This window comes from Leuresthes tenuis, unplaced genomic scaffold (genome assembly GCF_036924035.1).
Source record: "Leuresthes tenuis unplaced genomic scaffold, fLeuTen1.0.hap1 SCAF_22, whole genome shotgun sequence".
NCBI lineage: Eukaryota > Metazoa > Chordata > Actinopteri > Atheriniformes > Atherinopsidae > Leuresthes > Leuresthes tenuis.
Genome location: NW_027325376.1, coordinates 5,157,740 through 5,177,666, shown reverse-complemented (window position 1 = coordinate 5,177,666; position 19,927 = coordinate 5,157,740). Strand labels below are relative to the sequence as shown.

At 44.7% G+C, this 19,927-nt stretch overlaps 1 protein-coding gene across 1 annotated transcript in view; it reads right to left on the bottom strand.

Moving 5' to 3' along the window:
• Positions 1 to 18,492, bottom strand: part of chd3 (chromodomain helicase DNA binding protein 3) — a 36,310-nt gene extending 17,818 nt beyond the window's left edge. Inside the window, exons 1-22 of the mRNA XM_072376781.1 lie at positions 17,951 to 18,492; positions 15,321 to 15,448; positions 15,048 to 15,236; positions 14,829 to 14,956; positions 12,396 to 12,637; positions 12,055 to 12,194; positions 11,831 to 11,960; positions 10,115 to 10,290; positions 6,984 to 7,247; positions 6,666 to 6,869; positions 6,257 to 6,480; positions 6,052 to 6,183; positions 5,878 to 5,974; positions 4,730 to 4,921; positions 4,442 to 4,642; positions 4,211 to 4,348; positions 3,125 to 3,246; positions 2,818 to 2,991; positions 1,940 to 2,081; positions 1,168 to 1,299; positions 909 to 1,026; positions 47 to 171 (exon numbers count right to left, since the gene is read on the bottom strand). Of these exons, the coding sequence (XP_072232882.1) occupies positions 47 to 171; positions 909 to 1,026; positions 1,168 to 1,299; positions 1,940 to 2,081; positions 2,818 to 2,991; positions 3,125 to 3,246; positions 4,211 to 4,348; positions 4,442 to 4,642; positions 4,730 to 4,921; positions 5,878 to 5,974; positions 6,052 to 6,183; positions 6,257 to 6,480; positions 6,666 to 6,869; positions 6,984 to 7,247; positions 10,115 to 10,290; positions 11,831 to 11,960; positions 12,055 to 12,194; positions 12,396 to 12,637; positions 14,829 to 14,956; positions 15,048 to 15,236; positions 15,321 to 15,448; positions 17,951 to 18,113 (3,561 nt within the window). The 5' untranslated portion in view covers positions 18,114 to 18,492. The remainder of the gene's footprint in view (positions 1 to 46; positions 172 to 908; positions 1,027 to 1,167; positions 1,300 to 1,939; positions 2,082 to 2,817; positions 2,992 to 3,124; positions 3,247 to 4,210; positions 4,349 to 4,441; positions 4,643 to 4,729; positions 4,922 to 5,877; positions 5,975 to 6,051; positions 6,184 to 6,256; positions 6,481 to 6,665; positions 6,870 to 6,983; positions 7,248 to 10,114; positions 10,291 to 11,830; positions 11,961 to 12,054; positions 12,195 to 12,395; positions 12,638 to 14,828; positions 14,957 to 15,047; positions 15,237 to 15,320; positions 15,449 to 17,950) is intronic.
• Between the last annotated feature and the right edge of the window lie 1,435 nt (positions 18,493 to 19,927).

The following is a 19,927-nucleotide window of genomic DNA, read 5'->3' as shown; positions in this document are numbered from 1 at the left end:
CGATAAAGAAGTCTTTCCTCTTCTACAAAAGCCGGTCGAGCAGCACCTGTATGTCGTTGTGAGGGTTCCAGTCAGAGTCGAAGATGACGACGGTGTCCGCTGTGGCCAAGTTGATGCCTAAACCTCCCGCTCTGGTGGAGAGCAAGAAGCAAAACTGACAAGCGCCGGGAGCTGGAGACAGAACAACAAAGTGTCAGAAACAGGAAGACAAATGACACAGACCAAATGCCAATGAGCCACGAAATGCAGACATTTTCAATGTTGTAGTAGCCGACAGCATAACTTTAACGTAGGGTTATTAGTAAGATCAAAATCTGGAATATTTACAGTGTAATAGCTTACAAACAAGGAGAATTAAAGTAAAAACTAAATATATAAAGACAACCGACTCAAACATATCTTCAGCTGGTCGTTTCCCTTTGTAAATATCATTCTTAGTTTTATTTGACAGCTTACAACACAGTGAGTGAGGAGAGAAAAGGGGATATGTACAGGAGGGTGTTAAGTGGTCCATTTTTCCCACAGGAATGAAACACATACAAGTTTGATGTGGTTCATTTTACCCTAAAAACACAACTTCTTCTACATCCCTATTAAATTAAGTTTGAACATTGCCATTTAAAGGACCCGAGGCAGCAGAGCTCCAGGGGATGCACTGTTCACCCACAAAGCAGCATCACCCATAATATATGATCTGATGGCATTTATTGTAATATTTAACATGAAAATGAGCATCTGATCCAGGCTGCTTCCTTTCACAGCCTAACTATGCATATATCTGCTCAGCCATGGAAGCCAAAACTCCAAAGCACAATCCAGTAGTACTGCTGTATTTTCTATTTAAGTGTAGCACCTCTTCTTTAGACTGTTAAAGGAGTGAATGTGTGGTAATGTGACTCTAATCTCACCGTTGAATCGGTCGATGGCCTCCTGTCTCAGAGCTCCTGTGATGCCTCCATCGATTCTCTCATACTTGTAGCCCTCGTAGTCCAGAAAATCCTCCAGTAAGTCCAGCATTTTGGTCATCTGCAAACAGGGGAAACAGGGAGAAACATGCATCACACATGCATCTGCACAGCTAACGTCAGGAGGCGTCCATCTGGTGTGTGTTTATGTGCTTTACTTTGCCTAACCATGCTATATGAGTGTGTCTGTACAAGTATGCACCTGTGAGAAGACCAGGACTCTGTGTCCCTGCTCTTTCAGTTTCCTCAGCATCTTCTGCAACAGCATCAGTTTCCCAGAGGCCTTAGTGAGGGCCGACCCCTCATACGCCCCGCTGGGTGTTTTCTGGGCTTCCTACAAACACACAAGTAATGCCACAAGGTGAACAGGGATGCTCTAGTCTGTGCTCGCAACATGGAACAAACTAACCTGGACTTAGAATTACCACCAAGAGACACACTGACCAAAAGGAAACACAAACTGACCACTTAGACACAAAAGAAGATGTAAATTACCCCAAAAAGACAAAAAAGTTGGCATATAGGAACACAGAATGACAACAAAGACATTATAAGGTTATCACTACAAACTGACAAAACATGGCCATAAAAAGTGACAATGTGCCACTCATAAACTCAAAATTAATTTAAAAAAAAAGACACTATTACCAGGAAGTATCAAAGAATTACCACAAAAAGGCCACTCAGATGCCAGAAAATGAGTTAAAGATGTAAAACTGTAGCAGTATGTACTACATACTGAGGTTTGCACTGTACAAAACCCCACGAGGTTCATATAAAACAAGTTTTGTTGAATAACTTTGATTATAATAAAGTCTAAAAAAGGATCACTACCACACGTTACCACATGGTGTCACTGTGCAGCAAATCAAAGCAAATCAATGAGGAAAAGTCAAAGCTTTATCTTTATATGTGATTGAATGAGGGTGAGTCACTTTCATTTAGCATGTAGCTGACAGTTCACTCGCTCTCACCATGGAGGCGACAGGGAAGAGGTAGGGATGATTGCAGCACTTCTTTAGGTCCATCATGATGTTGAGCAGAGAGACCTGGTTTCCTCCGCCTTTCGAGTTCAGAGCCTCAAAGTTCTTGGTCAGAATTAGCTTGTAGTACTTCCTGTATTTAAAGAAAAAAAACCACCTGATTCAATCATTTCAAATGGATGAAGATCACGATAACCTGCCTTCTGTTTCTAAGTCTTCGCTCTTCACTGCTCAGTTTTAAATGGTAACAACAGACACGTGTTGCATTTTTACTTATAATTAATAGCAAAAAACATTCAGAGAACTAATTATCAGATATGGATCATATTTACAGTTCAACTGCCTGCTGCAAAGTTAAGTATGAAGAAAGCGATGAATCCCTTTAATCTGAGACAAAAATGGGGCTTTTGATCAATGCTACAACTTCATAGACACTATTATACACAAAACAGCTTCACATAACTCAAATAATCACAGCTAATTAACAACAGATCAAATAATCACAGCTAATTAACAACAGATCAAATAATCACAGCTAATTAACAACAGATCATACAATCAGCAGCTTGAACAAATCAGGGCTTCTTGCTAAATCTGACATCGCTATTAATTCCATCTCAGCTACATTTCATCTAATCTTGTCATTAAAATGTTGATGAAACAAGAAATGCAAACACACATGAATCTTAGTTTAGTTTTATGCTACATTTTTTAATAATTCACCATGCTTTTAAGGGAAATGGGGCGGCCCCTGAGCATCTTCGCAGTAGCAGTAACACACATGAGCTGACTGACTGGTTACAGAAAAGGCAGTCAGCTGTTCAAAGGTATTTTCTGATATCTTGCATCTATATTTGTCGGCATCGTACTTCTGCATGGGGCTCAGCTCCACTCTGACAATCAGCTCGGTCTTGGCAGGCATGTTCTTAAAGACGTCGGCCTTCAGCCTCCGCAGCATGTGAGGACCCAGCAGATCGTGGAGCTTCTTGATCTGATCCTCCTTGGAGATGTCGGCGAACTCCTCCAGGAAGCCATCAAGGTTACTGCACAGAGGGAGGGGGACAAGGGGGAGAAAGTGGTGAAAATCTGCCTTTATCGGATAAATGAGGTCTTCTTATTTGAATTCTAATGGAAATAAAAACATTATTTGCTGTGTGTGAGACAGAAAAGCCGTACTTGAAGCGGTTGGGTGTGAGAAAGTTGAGCAGGTGAAAAAGCTCCTCCAGGTTGTTCTGGAGCGGAGTTCCTGTCAGCAGCAGCTTGTAGTCGATCTTATAGTCGTTGAGACGCCTGAAAAACTAGAAAAACACACAAAAAAGTCTGAGCTCAACTTAATAAACTTTAATATAATTTCTCCTTTTGGGATGGATTCAAAGGCAGTGCGACATCAGACAAAAATGAATTAGTCCTTAATCTTTTAAAGTGGTCTTCAGCGGGAGTTCTCCAGGCTTTCAGAGGGTGTTTTCAAAGTTTTTACTCATTTTCAGTCCAGTCCTTGTATCTGAACATTTTTAGATAATTTTGAGCTTTTTTTTCTGGTTTTTGTACATTTATCAAGCCAATCAACACTGACCGATGAAAAAAAGGAAAAGGAATGAACCAGTGTCTACACATAACAGACAGCTTAGCAAAGAACTATCCTAAGATAAGATAACACAGCAGTGTGACAGACGACAGAGAGTATTTCTGCTCCAACCAGCTGACTCCCAAAGTCCTTAAGAAAGAGGAAAACATCCAGTAAAGACCTGACACAGCATCTGGACCTTCAGCTGATCCATCTACTGTTGGCCCAAGCCTCATCAGAAATGGTCTCCATGGAAGGGTGGCTGTCAAGAAGCCATTCTTAAGGAAGGGAAACAGGGAGAAAAGGCTGAGCTGTGCCAAATGACACAAGAAGTGGACTGAAAATCAGTGGCAACAGGTCTTATGGAGGGATGAATCCTCCCCAGAGCCCGGACCTCAACATTATTGAAGCAGTGTGGGATCATCTGACAGAGAACGGAACAAAAGGCAGCCCACATCCAAAGAAGAGCTTTGGGATGTCCTTCAAGAAGCCTGGAGAACTATTCCTGAAGACTCCTTAAAGAAATGACAGAAAACTGTTTTAATAATAACTGCACCGAAAGAAATGAGGGATGGAGCAGTACAGTGCCAAGAAAACTGTTCTCAGTAACGTTGCTGTTTGGATATGACAAAGTAAACAGAGATCATATGCAGATAAAGTACGTTAGCAGTGCCACAGAAGGCTGCCTGCCACAGTACCTTGGACTGGTTGTTCTTTAGGCGGTGAGCCTCATCCACCACCAGACAGGCCCAGTCGATGGACTTCAGCGCCGTCTGGTCAATGGTCACCAGCTCATAGGAGGTCAGCAGCACGTGGAATTTAATCGGAGCCTCTCGCTGTAGGAAGAGAAACAAGAGAGAAAGGATCGTTGGACGCTATTCTATAACTATAACTATAACTATAACTATAACTGTTTTCTGCCTCCTCACCCTCAGTTTAAAGGTCTTCTTTCCCCCTTTGACGGCTGTGTCATCAAAAGAGAACTCATTCTCCCTGATGATGGCTCGGCTGTCTTTGTCTCCCGTGTACGTCACCACGTAGAAGTCGGGCGCCCACATCTCAAATTCTCTCTCCCAGTTGATGATGGTGGACAGGGGGGCGCTGACCAGGAACGGACCCTTCGTGTGACCCTGAGGGAAACAGTGGCAGACTGCGTGACTCTGTGATGCTTCATCTGTGATGTCGTTATGCAACAAAGACAGAAAAGGGAGCGCTACCTCTTTGAAAAGCGAATAAAGGAAGACGATGGTCTGGATGGTTTTGCCCAGGCCCATCTCATCTGCCAGGATGGTGTCAGTGCCCTGAGACCAGGAAAACCGAAGCCAGTTGAGGCCCTCCAGCTGGTACAGATGCAGCGTGCCGCCCGTCGATGTGACGAAGTCCGGCTGCTCCTCGTATTTTATTGTAGGCTGGAGCAACAAAATCAGCAAGTGACATGAAACTGTCTTAAATTAGTTCTTGGAGGCTTATGTATCAATGCTGTAACTTCCAGAAAAAAAAAATCATGATAATCACTTCACAGATGGTGCAGTTTATAAAGATAAAGAGGTTCAAGTGCCGGGTTTTTGGGCTTCAATCATGGCCTGGAGGTGGAGTTATGAAGACCAGCCAGACGAAATTAAATCGCTGTGACCGCCATGTTTAAACATCCAGAGCCAGTGAAGCATTTAGACTAATTCAAAACAAAACAATCAAAAACTGAGCTGCAAAGCTGATGTGAAGTTGAAGCAGCAGCGTCGGCACATCTTCCAGCTGTTCAATGTTTTACATCAGTTGCATATGTTAACTGCATGGAGAGCTGCATTAACAATCTGAAACAGTGTCTGCAGCTACATTCATCAACACCGTCGGGTGTTTTAATAAAGTCAGCTGGCGCTATGAATCCGGTTTGTTAAAACAGCGTCAATAGACTGGACTGGTGGTATAAAGACATCTGTTTGCTGGGGAAATGGGACAAAAATAGTCAATTGTTGTTGTTTTTGAGAGGACAAATTGTTTCCCTGCACTGTGGTCCTCTACAGATGTTGAGAGTACACCGGAGGGAGAGTCAAACATGTGTTGAAAATAGGTTTAAAGTAGCGTGGCTTTGTTGTGGTTGTGGGAAATCCCAACTTAGAACTGGCTGTGGCACCAGCACTGGAACCACAAGGGTTGAAATGGAGTATAAAACTGTGCAAAACGTACAAAAACAGGACTCTGCTGCACAAAATACTTACCATCTCCAAAATGTATAAGATATACCTGAGGAACAACTGAGCATTTGAGCTTAGTTGCTGTTTTGCTCAGCATGCAGTAGGCAGGTAGTGTAAAAAGCATGTGAGTGTTGACCTGGAATGAGTTAAACTTTACAGAAACTAAAGCTCACATCTGTGGCTGGTAATGCAGGAGACTCTTCTTCATCCTCCTCATTCTTGCTCCTCATCTTCTTGGGTTTGTCTGGGTCTTCTTTCATTATGGCATCCCTGTTAAAAGATGGTGCATTAACACTGACATCCTCTGAGTGTTTAGGACCCTTCTCTTCTCCATATTTAAGTCCTACCTGTGTCTCCAGTAGCTGGCCTTGTAGATAGCAAAGTCAGGGATCTCCATGTCGTCTCTCTCCCAGGTGCACTGGTCGTAGGTCAGGTCTCTCCACTTCACCAGGTAGTGGTAAATCCCCTTCTTATCCACACTGGCGGGGGGGGCACATGCAGGACAGTGAGCTGTGATGCAAACCCTGAAACCTCAGACGTGCAGCCGCTTACCTGTGGTTGATGATGCGGTGAATCATCATCCACTCGGGCTTGATGCCGTATTTGTAGTATTTGTCGTCCAGGATGGCATACTGGGGGTCTTTGGCCCTCCTCTTCTCGCTCTTTCCCACTCCGTTCTCGTCCTCCGTGCCCGAGCCGTAATCCAGGCTGGGAGGCTCGTCCATGTCCGTCTTCCTCTGGTAGTTTCTATACATCACTGAGTGGAAGATCTCCAGCTAAAGGGTGAAAATAAAAAAATGTTGCAGTGTGTAACCTTGCATATTTTTTAAGATATCTACCATCTAATGATTGACACGTGGCATACTTATTTTTAATTAAGATTTTAAGAAGTCCAAAAAGGGAAAAAAACTCATTAATACGTATAACTTTATGTTCTTTATGTTTGTTTCCTTCGTCTCACCTGCAGCTCAGTGATCCAGGTGCAGTGCCAGTACGACTGTCCGGTCAGCTTCACAAAGAACTCCCTCTCAGCCCTGCCCTTCATGGGCGGTGGTGGGGGGGCATCAGGTGGCGCGTCAGGGGCCGGTGGAACAGGAATGGGCGGTGGAGGCTCACCCCATCGCCAGTGGAGGATCTTCTGGACGCGTCCCTTGATAGGCGGACACTGGAGGGAGAAATTATTTACAAATATGAGACCTGATTCAAAGACGTCGATAAACTTGTAAAATAAGTCGATTAAATGATGGATAACAAACAAAGTGCACAATCAGATACTGACCGTGCATCGTGGACACAGCCACTCTCCGTTGGGGATCTCAGGCAGAGGCGGGTTCAGACAGTGAATGTGGTAGGAGGACGTGCACGTGTCACAGCACAACAGTTCCCCTCCATCTTTACACACCCGGCAGAACTCCATGTGGTCGTCATCTTCCTCCTCCCCGCCGGTGGGCACACACACCTCTGCTATCACCCTGTCCTCGCTGTCCTCCTCAAAATCATCAAACTCTTCGTCTTTCGCTTCCCACTGGATTCCCTCTTTTTCCTGGAGAAGCGTAAACAAAACAAAACATTTAACTGGAAAATCCTCAATGTATCAAATGAGCAAGGTGCTTTGTGGCTGTTTTACTGCCTTTATTTGAGGTTGGCAGTAGAGACGGCCGTGGCCTTTGAGCTAAAACAGTCTAAAACATGAATGTGACTGTGAGACATGAGATGAGCGGGAGGAGGAGGACTCGGGAGACTTTGACTGGAGCTGCTGAGGAATTGTTGCAAGTATGACGTGACTGTGGAGCCTGGGGTTCATGAAAAATAGATCACTGCTCCAGGTGAACCTATCCTGGGTGAATAAAGGTTAAAAAAGGACCTTCCAGACTTACATAACACCTCATTCATATCTGCGCTCCATTGTCCCAGAGCAGCAATGGCTGTTGTGGTAAATTGATATGAATGATTATCCATAACACGAGTATATATCCAGGTCAGCTCTGCTTGCATTCATTCTCCAGTGTCAGCAGAGAAAGCTCAATGGCTGGACTTAACAATCCAAACAAGAACTAAAATGGGCTTTTGCTCACGCCATTGTTGTATAAATGTTACAACCAGTTGCCTTTGATTCAGAACAGTGCGAGCGAACGTGGCAAAGAGCCATGTGACCGCCCCAGTCCCGCTGCCTCCTGCTCTGGATGAATGTGTGTGGAAACACAACTGAGCGCTGTCTTCAGCATGTGTAAAATATCAGCTAATTAGTTGGTGACAAAGCCCATTAAGAAATCATTTAATTGACTGCACAGACATGGAACATCCCCATTAGACACTTCAGAAAACACTGGAAATAACTAACACACTCAAAGCACTGCAACATTTTCCATATCTTCGCACAATACGCCACACAATCATTTCTGGGCTTATGAAAAACTTAATACTCTTTATTCATTGCACTTTTCACAGCAGAACCATTCCAAAAAAGCACCGCAAACACACACCATAACAGGCATTGCTCTCAAAGTAACAGGCCGTGTTATGCTGTGCTTCAGCCTCACACTGTAATTTCCTTAAATCAGACCCGCACACTGCCCACCGGTGTGGAAATTAATCAATAAACAAGATATGCATTAGAAAGATGTCGCCCAAAGACACACTGAAGTGAAAAAGAAACAAGGCAGCCTTTACCCCCCTTTATAATAAGTGAAAGACAAATGTAATACTTAAGATCAGTGAAGGAAAATTGTCATTAAAATTACTTTTACAGCCAGTTTTTTCTCAGCCTTTTTAATTGGCAGTATCCTTATAATATAATATATGATATAAATCCTTATAAGAGGCTGCACTGCCACAGCAAAGGTTTGTCAACACAGACAAGACCACTCTGATCTCTGACCTTATCAATCATACAGCTCCTCTTTAACACTTTAACACAGAAGCAGAAATACCTATGCACCCCCCGCCTCATTAAAACTGGTCTGAAACATGTCTTTGGTTGGTATCTGCTCAAACTGCCAGTAGCATTTTTCTTTTTCCTTCTGCTTGCTGACAGACGGAGAGCTCAGAGGAGGAGGAGAGGAATCCACAACAGTGATAGCTGATGGGTAACCTATGTTGCAGCTCAGAGGAAAGGAGAATATGACTCATTTATGGGCCTCTGGACCCCGCTTATAAGCTCACTAACTCACAGACTGCACAGCAGTTACGTGGGATCAGGAGTTGGAAAAGACTGATGCTTGCAGGATGCATTTAAATGTGCGATTTGGCCGTGGAGCAGCCTCAGAGAGTTGGGACGATATCCATGACAACTTCTAAACTGCATCAGAGCATAAAGTTGTGCTTAATTACAGGTGAGTGACATGACGACAAAACAGTGCATATGCAATGAAAATACTAGCTGCCGGTTAAATCAAACTGTTTCAACCTCAAGGTTACAGTTGCATTAACTATATGATTGCTTACCAAGTGGAAAATCATTACCCATCCCTGGGTAACAGGTTCTATCCCTCACACATCACTTCTGCCTAAAAAGCCTAAACCACGATGTCTAAATGCTGAATTCATGGTGGCAAAATCTATCTTTTATATGCAGCCTATAAACATGCCCTTTGCTATCATGATCAAGTCAAACTATGACTTCTATTCAGAGTGTAGTAAGTAGGAGAAATCTTTAAGAACATTTAAGTATTTTGTTGGTTCTTCAGCAAACATCTGAGCAGTCCATAATATTTTCACTCTTTCACATACGGTACAACACCGGCCAATTAACACTTGACCCGCTCATGAGACAACCGCAGCCGGACTTCTTAGAGCCAGTTCAGCCTTTTCCCCATTCAGGTCACTGATAAACCTGAGAGTTACACCAACTTCAGCTCTCTACCTGTCTTGAAGTGTCGTTGACACCTGCTTATGCACACTTAGATAAATGGCATTTCATGACTGGTACAATCTAAAGACTTAACAGCAATGCCAGTAAGTTTATATATGATTGCAGGGACAGACTACTAATGCAGGTTGTCTTAAGACTGGTTATTATTCAACCAACAATACTTCATGTCTGCTGAATAACCTGAAAGATGCTACTGTCAAATAAAAGTCTGCATGGTGGATTCCCAGCGTTTTCTTCCTTTTTGTGAAACCTCCCACAGCAGTTCAGCCAGCAGTTTCACTCCTTGATAAGAGTTCATCTTCACTGAATAATCTGCCCTGCTTGCCTCACTGGTTCGATGTGAGAAACTTCTCCAGCAGCCAAATCCCCACTCAGAGTTGTGACGCAACGATCCAAAGCATCGATTCAGCTGCAACTGTTTTCTTTCCCACCAGGGTTTGTCCAGTAGCCATGTTGCTTGGAGAAAAATGCAAGAATAAAGATGCGAAGTCGAACATGCATAGAGAAGAGGAACAGAAGTGCCCCTGTGCAGTACTCACACAATGGGGGCAGCTCCATTTGCCCTCGGGGGCCTTGTCCAGCTCAGGCTCAAGGCATACAAGGTGGTAAGCCCGAGGACATGTGTCACACAGGATGATCTCGCCACCTTGCTGACACACCTCACAGTAGTCTTGGTGATCGGTCTCATAGCCGTCCCCTTCCTCCTCACCTGGAACTGGATATGACAGGACAGCGTAAAATACGTTGCAAAGCAAAGAAAACATGAGAAAGACTCATTTCCACGTACCAAGGCGTGAAAAACGTCTCACTTAATCGGGTTAAGAGAATCCCTCTTATGCCTTCCTTACCTCAGGTTTACAACTTTGATTTCTCCTGATCTAATGACAACACAAAAGACGTTTTTAGCCTCAGTGTCCGCATTCCTGACAAATATAATCACATGACATCCACGTTTTTTTTCCACACAATCATCTGGAAGGTGCCCTGAAAAAACTGTCTGGAAAAGCAAGTGATTAGTCACAAAACCACGAACAAACTATACAACCAGATATGATCCAAGCGGAACCACGTGGAGGCAGCCAGTGCGGAGGAGTCACACCTAAAACCCACATGTAGCCACCAGTAAAAGATGCCGATTGGTCGATCTTTTGTATCTCAGTCACAAACTGAAAGCTGTGAGTCTGGCAAGACGGATTCTCCCTTTATCTTGATCTCACACTTCTCATGGGAATCCTGCTGATTCACAAGGTAAGGTGTGATCAACCTTGTTGGAAGGATGCTGTCGAGGTAACACGTACCTTCACAGATCTGGCAAAAATGGTCAACTAATCTAAAACAAACGTTACATTCAGCTGCACGAAACACTTTATGCTTTAACTGAAGAGCTATGGACACTAAAGCTGACCAACCCACCATTTAATGAAATAATAAAATCGTCGTGTCGTGCTGGACAAATGTGGCTAATTTCCATTGGAGAGCGTCAACAAAACAGCATGTAATTTAACATGTTAAGTACAACTAAAATGAAAAAACAGACTTTCCTCCAGGATTGATCATTAGTGTGTTTCAGGGTCGTTCTCACAGCTTAATTACAGACACTTCCAAATCTTGCAGGTTTTAATCTAACCGGTTATTCACGTGCCACTAACTGACATAATGCCAGTTCACAACGGAAATCCTCACAAGCCCTTTACAGAGAAAGCAATCATGCTTGCATGTAGTCTTAAAGGCATTATTAGCTATTTCTGAGTCAGTGACACTGAAAGCTAAACACAGACAGTTTAATTATGAACTAATTTGTAATAAAAAACAACATATGAGAGCAGAGATAGGAGCAAAGAAGCAAACAGATGTTAACAGCTGACACTGGTGGTTTTTAGTAAGATTACCGTACCAATATTATAATAGATAGTAAATATTCAGAGAAAGCACTAACATATACCATATGCCACCATTCTGTCCAGCCCTTTGAGAAGCAATGTGAAGCAATGAAAGGAGGAGGGGTCCCAATGTTGAGCCTTGGGGCACCCCTGCAGAGGCGTGTAAAAACTTCCCTTTTGACAACATTAGATGTGAATAGTAGTGAGATGAGTCGATAATTCTCAGCTTAACAAGTGTACAGAGCAGGCTTTCTGAGAAGAGCCCTTAGGATCCAAAACGTTCCAAAGCACACAGAAGTTATCATGAACGATGACAGAATCACTCCACAGTCAAACTGAATGGGTAGGTGTGTCCTAACTTTGTGTGGTACTTACTTTTCTTCTTCTTCTTGGCGGGCCGCCCCCGCTTGTTCTTCTTCACTCGACCGGAGCTGTCAGAGCGAACCGAGGAGCTGTGAACGCTGGAGTCCTCCTGCTCAGACTCATCCTCATCGACGTCGTCGCTCTATCAGAGAGCAAGAAATCAGGTGGAGGGTGATTTTAAGACAAGGAAAATATTTCCTCAGGTGTTTTCAGCACAGTGTAAACTTCACACTCACAGAGCAGCTCTTCTTCCTCTTGGCACCTATAGGTGATAATTTAATACGAATGGGTGCCATCTTTTTAGCCTTGGATACAGCTGAAGCCTTTTTCTTGTCCGGCACTCGAGGACTTTTACTTCGCTTCTTATAGCCTGGACCTGAACAGATATAAAGATCACGTGCAATATGAAAAATAAAGGCTAAACACAGCAGTGCAACAAAGAAAAAGGAGGACATCAGCATATGTCATAGATATACGGTGGTGTGAGGTCATTTTACTTCTGTTTCAGAGGATTTAAACAAATAACACAAAGTTAAAGGAGCACAGAAGACGATCAGATCTAAAGGTTGCCACTGACCTTTGCCCTCCTTTGTCTTAGCCTTTCTAATTGGTGGCGGTTGAGGAGGTGGCGGCTCGGGGGAGGCGGTTGCTGCAGAGACCTGCTCGGCAACAGCGATGGCGGCGGCAGCAGCAGCCGCTGCGACAGCAGCAGCGTTGCCTTTGAAAGGGTTGTTCGAGCTGAACTCCCTCCACTTGACCCCCAGGATGGTCATCATCTTTGACATGGGAATCTTAGGATTCTTCTTGGCTATCATCGGCCTGTGAGCAGCAAAAATATGTGAACTTTAAACCTGTGGCCAAATATTTGTCGTAGAAAACTCTATAAACTAATTATGACTTCAATTTTGTCTGAGTGGAGTTGAGAAAGCTAAATACAAACAACTCCCACCCTAAGCATGCACAAGACTGAACGTTATTAGAGTTCAGGTGAGTCAGCCACACAGGCTGAGGCTCAGGCAGCCTCTGACATAGTGTCAGTGCCTGACTAATGACACAAGCTGTGATGATAAAGATGCAGCTGCTGGAAGAAGACGAGAGCAAGAAATAGTGTCTGTGTTAATATGCTGCAAGTCACTTCACACTAGACAATCTCAGCTGAAGTAAGTGATGTCCTGATCGCTGCAATAACTCTGAGAATGAATCAGTGTTACTTGGGCAAACAGACTTGGTTTCCCACAGCAGATATGACACGTAGCAGCAGAACACAAAGAAATCTAAGTCTCCAAACCAGGCCTGTCATGTGACACTAACACTGCGGGGAGGTTTCCGTCTCAATAAGAAAACGAGTCCAAGCAGCAACAAGCACAGACTCATTGGAGCCATGATTATCAGCAACCCTTTTTTAAAAAAAAAGTTTATTAAATCTCTGACATCCTTCCGATCAGCGAAGATTTATGACTCAACTAAAAGCTGCATTTCAAGCTATTTTAACTCAACCGTACAGACACACCATGAACAAACACAGTTCTGCCACCCCAGGCAAGAAATCCTGACTGACGAAGACTCGAGGAAACTGTAATTAACACGAGTGTGTGCTCGTCTCGTGTGATTCTTGGGAGTCGTGATGATACTTTTCAGGCTCTCTGAATCTATTTGTGGCTTGTTTCTTTACTCTCTGACAGATTATTCTACGTATTTATGTAAATTTGAGTCATTTTAAGCAGCTTTTCTTTAGTTTTAAGTAGCCTTTTTGAGTCTCTTTGATGTTTCTTCTACCAAAGTGGCCAAAGTACTGGTTCAGAGATAGAGCCTGACTTATGTTTCAGCTGCCAAAGCACTGGCTTCGGTCCCGTAAATCAGGTGCTACGCTGGTACCAACCCTGTGCTGGTCCAGAGCAAAGAACCGCTGACATCAGGGGCAGAGAAGAGCAACGAGAACAAGTAAAAATCCAGAGCCAACGTTGCATCTAGTCTGCTCAATCCAAGAGAGAACAGTAACAAAAACTGAGCTTCGGCATGGATGTGAAGTCGGAGCAGTGTTGGAGGAACATGCACTCAGTGTTCCTCAATGTGACGTTCTAATATCACCAGTCGTGTTTTTGGCTTCAGGTGCTGTTTGCAGCTACATTTCTGAACAGATGGTTCAATATCATCTGCTCACATTTATAGATCTCTCTCGAAAACCACGAATCCACAGGTAGGAGAGGAGAGGAGGTTCACATGATGCATTTTTACACAGATATCTGCCAGTTTGTACCTAGTATGTCATCTTTGGGTTCTATTTCTTGTAAGTTTTATTAGACAAAAAGCATAGGAGACGTATTTTTAAAAGTTATAATTAAATTATTTCGCTATCAAACCTCATTTCACGTAACAACCACCCATTTGTTTCGCTGTTCATAAACACCGGCTGTGTCTGGAAACAAAGGCTGGCGCTGCAAGGACTGTTCTATAAATTAGGCTGGTGATATCGAGACATTAGTTTGCAGGAAAATGAGACAAACGCTGGGATCTGCTGAGATAAACTGTCTCCCTTCACTGTGGTCCTCATCAACAGAGGGAGCTTCAGATGTGTAATGGAAGTGATGCTTAAAATGACATGGCCCTGTGGTGGCGTCCTGACTGTGGAAAATCAAACCAGTTCTTTGCTGGTTCTTTTAAAAAAAAAAAAACTAATCTAAAACTGAATCTAACACCAGCACTGAACCAGCACTGAAAAGGAGTATTTGTGGCCATTTTATTGCTATTTCTAACCATTCTGAATCAGTAATTCTTGTACGCTGCAGTGCAACCATTAAAAATGGAGCAAAACGTCACCTGTCATGGAGGCAAGGAGATGCCATGTCTGGGTTAAGGTCAGTGTTAGGGTTCGGGGGTGAAGCGGTTCCACAAACATAACAGGATGCTCAGCAGTCCTGGCAGCATATTTCAAATCTCTGTGGCTGTGTACCTGCTTGATGTAAACCAGCAGCACCATGACAACACCATGTGAAAAACAAGGTAGCGTTACCTCATAAACTGGCTGAAGGCTTTGTAGTTGGTGAGTTCCCTGTAGTCCTCCTCTGTGAAGGTATGATCAACATCCTCCAGGCCCCACTCCTTTGCCAGCTGAGCAGAGGTTTTCTGCTCTAATGGTTGCTGAGAATAAACCACCAGTCAGACCCCAAACTAGGCTGGACGTGTCTGAGATCATTCAAGGTTCTTTTGGGAGGCAAATCGACCTCTTTACCTTTGTCGTTTCCTCTTGACTGCTGTCTCGGTCCCCATCGTCTTTTTTCTTCTTCTTGGTTTTCTTCTCCTTCCTTTCTTTGTGCTTCTTCTTTTTCTTTTTCTCACCAGAGCCATAGTCGCTGGCGACGCTGTCTGAGTTCTCACCGTAGCCTCTTTCTCTGTCTGAGTTTCGCTCTACATCGCTGTCCTGTGACGACAGAGAACAAAGTCAGCTGCTGTGTAACACGAAAAAGACAAAAGAAAATCAAGACAGACGATCTGAGGAACTCACAATCTTCTTGCGTTTTTTTGCTTTGACCGGTTTTCCCTCTTTGTCTTTCTTCTTTGCGTCCTTCTTCTTCTTGGGCCGGCCTTTCTTTCTGCACGGGACCTCCCGGTCTGAGATCTCCGGCTCGTCGTCTGGGTTAAAGAGAGCATGAAAGACGGACAGCTATCAGAATCAGCCCAACAATAATCTTGTCAAACGCTTTCCAACAAGCCGGCTAATCCCCGCTGCGCATAATCACACGCAACAAAACCTCAATGATCACCACTGTGGCGTCAGTGACCTCTGACCTCAGCTAAGTTGTCACACGTGCTCAATTAGTTTGTCAGAGGGGCTGTAAGTAGATTTGACAGCTGGTATCAGCTATAGAAAAGGGATAATTGGTTTGTGTCAGACAGCAACCAAACCCTTTGTGCTAAAAACTACTACTTATCTTTGCCTGTTTGTTTTCAAAGAACCAGACAAAAGTGGAAGTGTGATGTGGACTAAACTCAACTTGGGTCTCATCCCTAACCAGATACCTGCACCTTTTCACAGCAATCTAGTCTTTATTTCAGCCTTTGCGAGCTTTCTCTGGTGTTTGTTACTGAAATCGGCCACAAATCTAGACAGACAGAAACAGAATCAAACGAAATCTGGTGCTATATTGGTAAAACTTTTACTTTTAGGGAAGTAAAGCTGATTTAAAAGCCTCAGCTTGTGTTACATCATATGGGAAGTAGTGCCTCTCAAGTACATGAGTGAATATCTTTGCCCTCAGGGACAGTGTGATCTGGGACCTGGGCAATATCCCAAGAAAAGGGGAAGCAATTTAACCTGCATCCTGAGCTGGCTTGGTGCTAAAAGGAGACACACAGAAAGACACAGGGAGACGGCAACATCGGCTTCAGAGAGAAAGCAGCAAAGCGTCGAAGCATGGCCAAAATATGGGCGCCACCAGCCGAGCCGCCTTTTATATCTGCTACGTTTTTGGTCGGATTTTATTGTCTGCCTGCCTTTGTTGGTGCGCGCTCCCACCCGCAGCAGCAACAGCCCCCCCTCTTTCACAGCCACAACCTCCTCCTCCTCCTCCTCACTCCCACCCCGTCAAACAACGATACGCTTCCCGCGTAGCCGTGCGGCCGCAGAGGAAGCGCCGGGGGCGGCAGCAGCGCGCACGCAGGGCTCGGTGATTCAGAGGCCGCCTGCGCGTTGAACTGGATCGACTCCTGCAATTCCCACACAGGGACCGAGACCACCGCTGTGACCGCTGCGCGGGGTCGAGGGGGGGTTAAGGTCCTCAACAAACGCTCATTTCTGAATCTGACGCGGCACAGCGGCGGGAAGAAGAGTTATTGGAATAAAGACGAAGCACTGGGTGATTCTTGTTTTACGAAATTAAACCCAACTTATTTTCTAATATTCTCATTTTGACTTCTCGATATAAGCTGAAACGTCACAATTAGGAAATCACATGCCAAATTATTATTATTATTATTTAGACCAATAAACTGTAGCCTGAAGCTTCATTCAGAGCTGCTGTTTTTAAGTTGTCCTGCTGAGGCGGTTAACCAGCCTCCACTTTTTCTGCACCCCGTCACTTTCACTGCAACCCCGTGCAAGTTCACAGGCACAGAAACTTCCAGAATGACATGCAGTCAGACAATCCACTGCACTGATTCAGAAACACGTACAAAGACGCTGCTCCGTCAGCGGAGAAGTCTCGGTGATAAACATTTAGTGAAGCCGTTGTTCGGCTGCTTGCGTGAGCCGAGGCAGCCAGAGAGAGCTGTGCAGTCACACCTCTCCGTCCTGCAGCGTCCCATTTTGACCTGTCACGGCGACAATGAGGGTAGTGACAGTGTGGCAACTTTCTGTCTCATTTCACACCATTACCCGGATTTCACGTCTGCACAGCAAAATCCCCCCCTCTCATCTCCAGCCGAGTATCAAATACATAGCCTCCGGCGGGGGAGTCCATGTCTTTGCCAGTCGTTCCCACATGGTGAGCTTCTTTTACCCTTCAGGGCGACCTTATTACCCCGCAGCCCGGACTTATTGACACGTCCTGCGTGTCCGTGGGAGCTGTCAGAGGGATTTAAACAACAAACAACTTTCCGATGATGGCGGAGACGCGGGGAGCTTGCGACCAGCTGCGGCAAGTTAAGTTTAAACTTTGCTGGGATGTGCAGAGGACACGACGACGAAGAGCAGCGGTGACAATGAGCGCCAACAACGTTGCGGCATCTCATTTTTGTTTTGACTGCGCGTTTTTATTGAGATTTTTTGCGTTTTGATGCAAACCGGAGTTTTCAAAGCGCGCTCTCGTCGCTTTCCACCTTATCACCATGTAGCAGCAAACATGGCTCCTTCAGCAGCATAAAGGCGCAACAACTGGAGGATATATATTTATATGCGTGTCTCCTTCCGAAAAAAACACTTTAAGAGTGTTTCTTATTTTGTGTGCGCGCACCCGAGGACTCGCTGGTCCCTATACTGTACCGTTGTGGACATTGACAGGCAGAGATACTGGGCTACTTTCTAACCTACGCTTTCTCGCCCCCCCCTCCCCCCCAAAGAAAATGTTTGAGCTACAAAGTGTGTTTTTTATTTCTTGTGCGCGCTCCCGACTTGTCCGCCAGTTTTCTTTACTGTACCTGGCGCGGCTGGCGTTGCAGTTTCCCGAGGCGCCGCCGGCGAGTTTATGTCGCTTGCGTTCTCGTCTAGGTCTCCGTCGTCGTCTTCTTCATCAAAATCTCCTCCCTCGGAATTAACCACCATGCCCTCGTCTTCCTCACAGGACCGGAGAGGAGAGGACATTATATCCCTGTCATTGGATCCGTCCTTGTATTCAAAAAGCGTATTCTTGCCCGAATATGTGATATTTATTTAATATTCAAATCGGCACAGAAAAAAGTGGGGGGCGTTTTGGAATATTTTACACTAGGCAGAGCAACAAAGATGGCCGCCCTCTTATATTTATTTTTTAACAACCCCCCCAATAAGAAAAAATCCCCTTACATAAAAAATGGCTGACTATATTATTTCAGAACGCACCCCCCTCCTCCTTTCTCTATCTCACTCCGTCTCTCTGTCTCCCTCTGCGCGCCCCCTCCCTCCTTAAAAACGTACACATTGTTACAAGAAAAAGGGGTGTGTGACTGCATGTAAGTTACATTGTTACTTGTTTGTTTCTTTTCTGTCAGCCCCCCCTTCAAACCCCCTCCCGCCCTCTTCTCCGCTCCCTCCAAGTCCGGATCAGTCACGAATCCGACAGACCTGCCTGGTGTCACTGTCACTTGCAAGATCACACGCAACAACTCTGGCTGTCTGCATTGCAGAGCCCGACACAAATCTGTCAAACATGGCCACCTTATAGTCTCCGGAGCCCCCACCGCTGTATAGAAAAATAATTTTGAAGCAGAGGCGTTGTGCGTGTGCTGGGGAGGGATTCAGAGAGGGGGGTTGGGAAAATCTGCCGCAGCCATGCCCAGACTTACATCAGATTGTATTGCTTAAAAATTAACTACTTGTGGTGGGGATGAAAACAATTCAGAATATGCAAACTACGTCTCCCCCTCCACGAACCGCCACGCGAGACAGCTCAACGCGCGCAGCCCGGAGCTCGGGTGCACAACTGTGAAACAAAGCAGAGATTTTTCTGAGCACTTTGCTGCAGATTTAAGCTGTCACTGGCAGCAGGATGTGTCAGCTGGATGGCAGTAAGGCCATGGGAATCCCTGCACTCAATGGGTGCTGCTCCGGGCACTTTACTTCTGACAAAGGGGATGCTTTTGTTGTTCACTTTGCTTTTTGCACTGGGAATATGGTGAAATGCGGAGGGGAAAACAGCTTCCACCGAGTCCCTGTTTGAAGAACTTAAACATTACTCACATTTTGGTTCGACTGCATTCAACAAATCCTGCTATAATTATGTGTAAAAATAGTCAAATAGATCAATAAAGACAAGAAACTGGTTTAGAAAAGCCGAATCATTCATTTCTTTTACTGAAAAGCCACAGCTGCATCACTACCTTGTACCAGGTTAAAGGGAACATGAGGCCCGCAATGGGTTGGTGTCAAATCTGTGAAGAGATATGTGCAAAGTGGACAAGAGTTTTGGTGCTGCTTCGGGTTTCCATGGCAGCCAGATTGTAGTCCATGTCATTATGACCCATCACATTTAAACAGAATCTCAAAACCACTGGCAACAAAATAAAAAACAGGAAGTCTTGGCCCTCATATCCAGACATCCTCTGGCTACTCTGGCAGCCCTGAAACAGCGGCTTCATATCATTTCCCAGGTTGAGGTTTGATCCTCCAGGATACATGAGGCGAGGTGGCCTCAAAATAACGGGAAGTTGAGGAGTTTAGCACATAAAAGTGCCAAGAGGTTGTTCAGAAATAATTCAGACTGAGGCGTCGCAGCAGAGAAGGCATGAAGTGTGTGACAGCTGAATTGTTTCTATAGACACCGGCCGAAAAGCAAAGTTTTGCACGGCAGGGATTCACGTGCACTAAAATGCAACCCAGAAGAGCTCAAAACACATGAAAGAGACGGATACTAACTGGAGCTTCCAGGAGTTTTACTCACAACTCCAACCAGCGACAGTCAGAACATCAGTAATAACACA